Consider the following 10,194-nt stretch of genomic DNA (forward strand, 5'->3'; position numbering starts at 1 on the left):
TAAATTATAATCTACAAGTTTAAGCGAAGTTTTAGCTGACAAATAAAGCTTATTTACTTGTACAAGGTGAAATCAGTAATGAACTTGACACATGCGTGACACATACAAGGTGAAATCAGTAATGAACTTGACACATGCGTGGATCCTGAGTTCTGTAAACAACAGCAATTCTGCACAATAAATGATTATCAGTATAAAGGACAGTGTCCATTTAGCAATCCATCTAATGGAATAAGCAGCTCTCTCCCAGCAACTGTAGGGTTAAACAACTTGCAGTTCTCTCAGCAACCATTTTAGGCAGTTTCACAATAGAATCAAACTTCTGATGCAATATAGACAAACTCTTGTAGTAAATGATTACTCTCTGTGCCCCAGTCAACTTGCAGATAACTTTAAATACAGCAGATTTGGCTGGAACAAACTCTTCCTTTAGACAGTGCATTACCACCTTTCAATAGCAACATTACATTACTGGTCAGAGGTTTTAATAACACAACTTGATGTCTCACTTAAATAACTTGAACATAGCAAAGCAAAATAAACTTATCTGTCTTCATATGAGTACTGATGACATTTCATGGGTAGTGGCAAGTTAGGTCTTTTCCTATACTGCAAATGTGCTTCTTTGTGGGCTGGCTGCAAACATCCCTCAGGACAACAATTCAGTGGCTCTTTGTGGGAAGATCCTACAATAGCTCAGCCAGCAGTCACACACATCACTTCTCACACTAGCCAGTCCGTTTTTGGCTCCTCCCCTTTCCCCCTAAGAATCTCCTGAAACCTTCTAGTTCATTCATTGTAGTTTGCCCATCCCAAAAATACAGACACAATTTGCACTTAACTCCCAGAGGCACTCTCGGGAACTGTAGTTTTCTGAATGAGTGCATACATACATAAATAGATGTTGATGATGATGATGATACAGTAATATACCTGTGATTTGCAGGGTATTATACATACTGCAGCATATTTGAGTGAAGTAAGTAAGAGAGAATTTCAGCATAATGCCACTCATTCAGGGTCTCGTAGAGTCAGTTGTAAGTTTGAATCTGTTCACTAATTGCTCGGCTTTCCAGGAAGTACACGGCACTGATCTGTGCTTGAACAGTCAAAGTTCTTACTCTGATAGGGAACATGTTCCACACAAGCAGACATTTGTCCTGACTGCAGGGACAGTCGGCAGGTATGTTCCACTTCACGCTGCTCTCTAAATCTGCCCCTGTCAGCAGCTATTACCCTGCTGTTGGAGGAGGAGTTAGATTTTTGCACTACATAATGTTACATATGCCCTGTCTTCTCTCCCTTTGCCACCATTTTTCTTGTCACATATGGAGGGGGCAATGCACTACTCCTGCACACAGGCCCACCAAATTCGAAAAGCACCTCTGTCCTGGTGTACTTTTGTATATAGAAATACTGTGGACTGTGGATGCACAGTGGAAAACAGGAGTCCCATTTTCTGCTTATGTGACCATGGCACTAAGCCAAACTAGATGGTCGCCTAGTATGCCGGGGTTTATGGGACACCTAAAGCACTGAATAAGTGTCTTATGTCTTACTGATGGTCCTAATGATTTAAGAGGCTGCATTCATATGAATATTGTTTCAGTCCATAAACGGTTGACTCCCCTTTGGGTAGATTTTGAAGGAAACATAAGTCCCACAATTTATTTTTTACAAGAACTCAATCAGGCATATTTAAGCAGACTACTGAAAAGCTAAGTGCAAACATATTCATATTGGCTCTTTGCAGAAAGCACAATTCAGCAAACAAAATCCTAGGAGCTACATAAACTTGTTAAATATCCTCAGAAATTATATCCTTTTTGCAAATAATGCTACTTTAGCTTGACGTTTTTTCTTTTTAATGATTATTTTTAAATTGCCCATAACGTTAATCACATCATTGTGACTATTTTGTGCCTTTTTGCAAAAAAGTTAATCACCATCTTTGCAAAGTTTACTTTACGCACCTTAAAACATTTTAGCCCGATCTGTAATTAACCAACATGAAAAAAAAGGTACACTGTACACAGCCAAGAGTCGGCATTAACAGTTACATGAAACAGTGAAACTAACAGAACTATTATATATATTACATAGGGATGTGCACCGGCCACTTTTCGCGTTTCGGGTTTTGGGTTTTGATTACCTTCAGGTTTTGGGTTCTAATGGGTTTTGCCAAAACACCCCCCTCAAGGTTTTGGGTTTTGGGTTCTGTTTTTTTTTTTTTTTAAAAAAGCATAAAAACTGCTAAAATCCAGATTTTTTTTTTTTTTTCACTCCTACGCTATTATTAACCTCAATAACATTCATTTTCACTCATTACCAGTCTATTCTGAACACCTCACACCTCACAATATTGTTTTTAGGCCAAAAGGTTGCACCGAGGTAGCTGGATAACTAAGCTAAGCGACACAAGTGGGCGGTACAAACATGTGGCCCTGCAGTGGCAGATAGGAGTGGCACTGCAGTGGCAGATAGGATGGCAGTTTGAAAAACTAGGCCCCAAAGAGCACATAATGCCAAAAAAAGAGGTGCAAGATGGAATTGTCCTTGGGCCCTCCCACCCACCCTTATGTTGGGGAAATAGGACATGCGCACTTTAGCAAACCAATCATTTCAGCGACAGGGCCTACAAAACTGTGGCTGCAATGATTGGTTCGTTTGGACCCCCACAAAACGAGCTGGCAAAGAAAAAAAAGAGGTGCAAGATGGAATTGTCCTTGGGCCCTCCCACCCACCCATATGTTGCGGAAAAAGGACATGCGCCCTTTAACAAACCAATCATTTCAGCGACAGGGCCTACCAAACTACTGTGGCTGAAATTATTGGTTTGTTTGGGCCCCCACACAAAAAAAGCAATTCATCTCTCCCTGTACAAAGTAAACTGGCTCTACTGAGGCAAGATGTCGTCCTCATCCTCATCCTCTGATTCCTCGCCCCCTTCAGTGTGTACTTCCTCATCCTCACACATTATCAATTCGTCCCCGCTGGACTCCACAATCACAGGTCCCTCTGTAGTCTCTGGAGGCCATTGCTGGTCTTCATTGAAGAATTGATAATTCATTTTGATGAACATCATCTTCTCCACATTTTGCGGAAGCAACCTCCTTCGCTGCTCACTGACCAGGTTCCCCGCTGCACTAAAAACTCTTTCGGAGTACACACTGGAGGGGGGACAACTCAGGTAAAATAGAACCAGTTTGTACAGGGGCTTCCAAACTGCCGTTTTTTCCTGCCAGTACAAGTAAGGACTGTCTGACATGTCTACTTGGATGCTGTCACCAAAGTAATCCTCCACCATTTTTTCAATGGTGACAGCATCCAATGCAGCGACAGTAGACATGTCAGCAATCGTTGGCAGGTCCTTCAGTCCGGACCAGATGTTCAAATTCGCTCCTGCCTGCTCTGCATCCCCGCCAGCGGGTCCTTTAGGAAATCTCAGCTGTTTTCTCGCAGCCACAGGTGTGGAAGAAAATGAAGGAGGAGCTGGGACCATGTCACGGTCCTCTTCAGATGAGAATCTCCTGATCAGCAGGTCTTTGCACCGCTGTAGACTTGTGTCCGCCGGAAACAGAGACACAACATACGCTTTAAACCGAGGATCGAGCACGGTGGCCAGAATTTATTCCTCTGACTTTAAAAGACTGACCACCCTCGGATCCTGGCAAAGTGTACGAAGGGCTTCATCCACAAGAGCTACATGCTTTGTGGAATCGCAATGCTTTACCAGCTCCTCCCTCACTTTCTCTAGCTGCTTCTGCAACAGGCTGATCAGGGGAATCACCTGACTCAAGCTGGCAGTGTCGGAACTGACTTCTCGTGTGGCAAGTTCAAATGGCTGGAGAACCTTGCACAACACGGAAATCAGTCTCAACTGCGCTTGACTCAGGCGCATCCCCACTCCTTTGCCTATGCCGTAGGTGGCTGTGTAGGCTTGAATGGCCTTTTGCTGCTCCTCCATCCTCTGCAGCATATAGAGGGTGGAGTTCCAGCGTGTCACAACCTCTTGTTTGAGGTGATGGCAGGGCAGGTTCAGGCGCTTTTGATGGTGTTCCAGTCTTCGGTAGGCAGTGGCAGAATGGCGAAAGTGTCCCGCAATTTTGCGGGCCGCCGCAAGCATATCCTGCACACCCCTGTCACTTTTAAGATAATGCTGCACCACCAAATTTATTGTGTGGGCAAAACATGGCACGTGCTAGAAATTGCCCATATGTAATGCCCCCACAATGTTATTGGGGTTGTCCGACACCACAAATCCCCAGGAGAGTCTAAGTGGGGTAAGCCACTGCGAGATGATTTCCCTCAGTTTCTCTAAGAGGTTGTCGGCGTTGTGCCTCTTACTGAAACCGGTGATACACAACGTTGCCTGCCTTGGAACGAGCAGGCGTTTCGGAGATGCTGCTACTGATGCTGCTGCTGCTGTTGCTGCAGAAGGCGATGCATCTACCCAGTGGGCAGTCACAGTCATATAGTCCTTAGTTTGCCCTGAACCACTTGTTCACATGTCCGTTGTTAAGTGGACAGTGGGTACAACCGCATTTTTCAGAGCACTGAGGACACTTTTTCGTACTTCTCTGTACATCCCGGGTTTCGCCTGCCTAGTGAAGTGGAATCTAGACGGAATTTGGTACCGGGGACACAATACCTCCATCAACCGTCTAAATCCCACTCCACTGATGGCGGGCACCGGACGCACGTCTAATACCAACATAGCTGTCAAGGCCGCAGTTATCCGCTTTGCCATAGGATGACTGCTGTCGTACTTCGTCCTCATGGCAAACGACTGTTGTACGGTCAATTGCTTAGTGAAAGACGTAGCGGTCTTACGACTTCCCCTCTGGGAAGATGAACGACTCCCAGCAGCAACAGCAGCAGAGGCAGTAGTAGGCGTAGCACTGCAGGATCCTCCGGAAGAATCCCGGATTGAAGAGGACTCAGTCATGCCGGTGACATGGCCTGCAGGACTACCTCCGATCCGGATCAAGGAGGAAATTGACAAGGAGGGTGTTGCTGGTGTGGATACAACAGGGCCAAGGGATTTAGGTGTCCCTGGACTGCTGACGGTCCTAGCCACAGTTCCTGAACTAAACACAGAATTATGAAGGGTCTTCAGGTGACGTATAAGGGAGGATGTCCCTAGGTGGCCAAGATCCTTACCCCTGCTTATTGCAGCTTTACATAAGCTACATATGGTAATACATTTGTTGTCCGGATTGGGATAGAAATAATTCCAGACCGAAGAGGTGGATTTATTGGTCTTCTGCCCAGGCATGACAATGGGCTTTTTCATCCCATGGACAACAACTGTTTCCCCCCCTGGTGCCTCATTTAAGCAAACCACATCAGCATCCTCCTCGTCAACTTCCTCCTCAGCGCCAGCTACATCAATATCCTCCTCCTGGTGTACAACATTGACACCTTCATTATCAAAATCTGGAACTGCACTGTGGGTGATCCTTCCAGCATATGCAGAGGGCGTGCTGCAAATGGTGGAAGGAGCCACCTCTTCCCGTACAGTGATGGGAAGGTCAGGTATCGCAACCACCAACACCCTTGGACTCTCCTTGGGGATTTGTGATGCCATGTCTTTAGAAGGCAGAGTTGTTTGCTGTGTTTTTGATGGCAGCTTAACTCTCTTAAATTTTCAAGAGGGGGGGGTGGAGGAGGGCTTAGATCGTTGTGTGAAGCTGAACCACTAGTAATGAACACGGGCCAGGGCCTAAGTCGTTCCTTGCCACTCCGTGTCGTAAATGGCACATTGGCAAGTTTACGTTTCTCCTCAGATGATTTTAATTTCTTTTTTTTGATCATTTTAGTGAACTTTGGCTTTTTGGATTTTACATGCCCTCTACTATGACATTGGGCATCGGCCTTGGCAGACGACGTTGATGGCATTTCATCGTCTATGTCATGACTAGTGGCAGCAGCTTCAGCATTAGGAGGAAGTGGTTCTTGATCTTTCCCTACTTTATCCTCCAAATTTTTGTTTTCCATTATATGCAGCACAAGAGAGCGTACCCCTAAACCACACACACTCGGCAAAGCCTTTAAAAATTATATGCGGCACAGGAGAGTACCACTGGACTGGAGTTATACGGCTGTACCACTGGACTTATACGGCAGGATCAGTGGACTTATACAGCAGTACCACTGGACTTATACGGCAGGATCAGTGGACTTCTACAGCAGTACCACTGGACTTACACGGCAGTACCACTGGACTGGACTTAAGCCGCACAGGACAGAACCACTGGACTTATGCAGTACAGGACACCACCACTGGACTTTTGCAGCACAGGACAGCACCATTGGTTTTATATGGCTGTACCACTGGACTGGACACAGGACAGCACCACTGGACTGGACTTATATGGCTGTACCACTGGACTGGACTTAAGCAGCACAGGACAACACAGGACAGCACCACTGGAATTATGGCAGCACCACCACTGGACTGAGCAGGACAGAGCACAGGACAGCACCACTGGACTGAGCAGGACAGCACCACTGGACTGAGCAGGACGGAGCACAGGACAGCACCACTGGACTGAACAGGACAGAGCACCGGACAGCACCACCGGACTGAGCAGGACAGAGGACACCATCACACACCCTCCCTCTTCCCTCTCCAAGGGTGAAGATGGCGGCAGGAAGCAGGGAATAATATGAATCCGCCTCTCGCGAGATCCGACGGCGGGATGATGACGTTTTGCCTCGTTCTGAGTTTTGCGTCGGGCGGGAATCCCCGAACAGTGCTCGGATCCGGCCTCGGATCGGCACTGTTCGGATTTCAAAAATCCGAACCCACTCACCCCTAATATTACATACATGTTATATGTATCGGTTCATATTTTATTCAAACGTCTAACTTTGGTAGGAAACATACATCAACAACAGCATATTATTTTTACCATCATTAGTAACAAACTAGACTGCACAGTAACAAACAGATTGTGCCAGACAATGGGTCTAAGTCTCAAAATAGAATTTCCATGTATTGTTTATAAATAATCAATGCTAATCCTGATGGCTGTGAACGGGTCCAGGAAAAATGTCAACAGCTCAGTGTCTATAAATATTACAGCTTAAATAAAAGTAATGTGAGTGGCAAAGCTTATTTTAATTTCATCATTGAGACAAGTACACTTGCTGTCCGGTGTCCTCTGAACCATGGAAGGAATAACCATTAGACACTGGATAGAAACCCCAGTGAGATACCAGGACATTTTTGAGAGGAGAGATCTTGAAGAGTGTGCACTAGAGAACCTGCTATACGCACTACCGGGACCTCAGTGTCCTCATCTTGACCGACATGTCAAGGTAGAAGGAGAAGAAATACCAGAGGATAAAGTCAGAGCTGAAGACCCCACGTCCTTCCAGGTCTTCTTGGATCTGGTCCAGTTCCGGCCAGAAGATATCATTATTCAGATATTCGAAGGGTGGCTCATAATCAAGGCTGAGCATGGGCGCAGAATGGATGAACATGGTTTTATTTCAAGGAGCGTTACAAGAACATATAAATTACCTTGTGGAATTCAGTCCAAGGACTTGTCGGCGGTCTTCTGCCATGACGGGATTTTGTCTGTTTACATTCGCCAGTGACTAAGAACTGCTTAAATATACCCATTATCTACACCTACTCTTCATGGACTGCATCAATATCTATGAGAATGGAACCTATGAACTCAATGTGTTACTCATGCCTCATGATATCACCGTTTCCTAGGGAATGATTAAGCTGAATAGTATTTTAGCGCACACAATGACTGCCTCCGCTCTGTGTAGGTGACGCGTACACGTTATCAAATTGATCCACTTTGCATGTCCAGCCTATCGAAAAACAGTTGTGTTTGCTTTAAATGCTATTTGAATATTAGATTAGGCTGTGATTGTGGGGTTTGTTAATTTGTTGTTGAACCAAACAGCCTCCTATGTTCAGTTTTACATAATATCTGAGTTCCTCGATTTAAACATATGGTTCCTGTGTTCTCCCAGGACAAGAGACTGATTGAGAAAGCACATGTAGCTGCATGGCTTCTACACCCCATTTGTGTATGGGAAAAACAATGTAGTAAGTAATCTGACTTTATACCATGAGTATGTACACAGATAATGTAGAATGGGCAGGAATTTAATGTTATAAGTTTGCAGTGGACTTATTGTATACAACATGAATATAAGAGCAGTTAAAAATCTCTCTCTCTCTCTGTCTCTCTATAAAGTAAATGATCAAAGTTGGGAGTCTCTGGAACTCCCCTGCCCTGACAGCCAATCACAAGCATTTTTCCCATGGTGGCCGCTTATGATTGGCTGGCGCTGAAGGTTAATTCTTGGCTTTTTCAGCACAAGTCTAAAAGCTTCTGGGAGTTGGGGAAAGTCGCTGTTTTTTTTGCACAATTTCACCATAGAAGCATTAGTCTGAGGCTGGGGCTTGAGGGAGCAGGATCATTGATTTATTTTTATTACATGACTCAGTACATGTAAACTGACAAAGTATAAGCGGAACAGGAAGACTGTATTGTCGGAAGGTCACGGCTCTGCAAAGCGGCCTGTCCCACAGTGAGATTTTGCCGAAGCTTCGCTAATCTCTAGTACTGAATAAATAATGTTGGGGGGAGGGGCTTGATTAATACATTCTCAAAATTACTTTTTGCAAGACAGCTGGATCTATCAGTAAGCAAGTAGGTAAAAACATTTACAACATGTGCTTCGACCTGAAGACTTCATCAAAATGAATAGCAATTATTAAGCAATACACATCACAGGCAAACCGAGGGGGGGGGGGGGGGGTGTTCCTAGTGCCTAGAAACTCCCCTCTACGCCTGGGGCACTGTATAATTGAGGTGGCTGAACCACAGCTCTGCTTGAAAAGGGAAAGCTGCGTGCACCTAACAGTAGTGCATGCAGCATTGCCCATGTATATTATGTAGAGATGAGCGCACTCGGATTTCGTGAATCCGAGCCCACCTGAACCTTGCGGATCCGAGTCGGATCCGAGATAGATCCGGGTATTGACGCCAAATGCAAAAATGAAAACAAGGCTCCGAGTCATAATCCCGCTGTCGGATCTCGCGATACTCGGAACCTATAAATTTCCCGCTATTCGCCGCCATCTTCACTCGAGCATTGATCAGGGTAGAGGGAGGGTGTGTTAGGTTAGGTGGTCCTCTGTCCTGCTAGATCTCGTGCTGTGCTGTTTAGTTCTGTGCTGTGCTGTGCTGTGCTGTTTAGTGCTGTGCTGTGCTGTGTTTAGTGCTGTGCTGTGCTGTGCTGTGTTCTGCAGTATCAGTCCAGTGGTGCTGTGTCCTGTGCTCTGTCCTGCTGAGTTCAGTAGTGCTGCTGGGTCCTGTGCTGTGTCCTGTTCAGTCCAGTGGTGCTGTGTCCTGTGCTCTGTGCTTCTAAGGGCATAGTTATTTCCCCAATATTCCCAAGTTTTTAAAAAATAAAAAAAAAGTTATAAAAAAAATTTAAATAAAAAAAAATAAAAAAGTAATTATAACCAAATTTGCAAAACCAATCCAGCAGTAAAAGTCCATTGGTACTGCAATATTACCAAGTTTACACATTCTGCAGTATCTTGTGCTACATATAATGGAGACCAAAAATTTGGAGGATAAAGTAGGGAAAGATCAAGACCCACTTCCTCCTCATGCTGAAGCTGCTGCCACTAGTCATGACATAGACGATGAAATGCCATCAACGTCGTCTGCCAAGGCCGATGCCCAATCTCCTAGTAGAGGGTATGTAAAATCAAAAAAGCCCAAGTTCAGTAAAAGTAGCAAAAAGAGAAACTTAAAATCATCTGAGGAGAAACGTAAAGTTGCCAATATGCAATTTACGACACGCAGTGGCAAGGAACGGATTAGGCCCTGGCCCGTGTTCATGACTAGTGGTTCAGCTTCACACAACGATCTAAGCCCTCCTCCTCCCCCCCCTACAAAAAATTTAAGAGAGATATGCTGTCAGCAACAACACAGCAAGCAACTCTGCCTTCTAAAGAGAAATTATCACAAATCCCCAAGGCGAGTCCAAGGGTGTTGGTGGTTGCGAAGCCTGACCTTCCCATCACTGTACGGGAAGAGGTGGCTCCTTCCACCATTTGCAGCACGCCCTCTGCATATGCTGGAAGGATCACCCACAGTGCAGTTCCAGATTTTGATAATGAAGTTGTCAATGTTGTACACCAGG

At 45.2% G+C, this 10,194-nt stretch overlaps 1 protein-coding gene across 1 annotated transcript; it reads left to right on the forward strand.

Moving 5' to 3' along the window:
* Window positions 1-7,125: 7,125 nt before the first annotated feature.
* Window positions 7,126-8,181, forward strand: HSPB3 (heat shock protein family B (small) member 3). The gene has a single exon (XM_075193707.1). The coding sequence runs from the start codon at window positions 7,177-7,179 to the stop codon at window positions 7,606-7,608; it is 432 nt and encodes a 143-aa protein (XP_075049808.1). The 5' UTR covers window positions 7,126-7,176; the 3' UTR covers window positions 7,609-8,181.
* The last annotated feature ends 2,013 nt before the right edge of the window (window positions 8,182-10,194 follow it).

Source organism: Mixophyes fleayi, chromosome 1 (genome assembly GCF_038048845.1).
Source record: "Mixophyes fleayi isolate aMixFle1 chromosome 1, aMixFle1.hap1, whole genome shotgun sequence".
NCBI lineage: Eukaryota > Metazoa > Chordata > Amphibia > Anura > Limnodynastidae > Mixophyes > Mixophyes fleayi.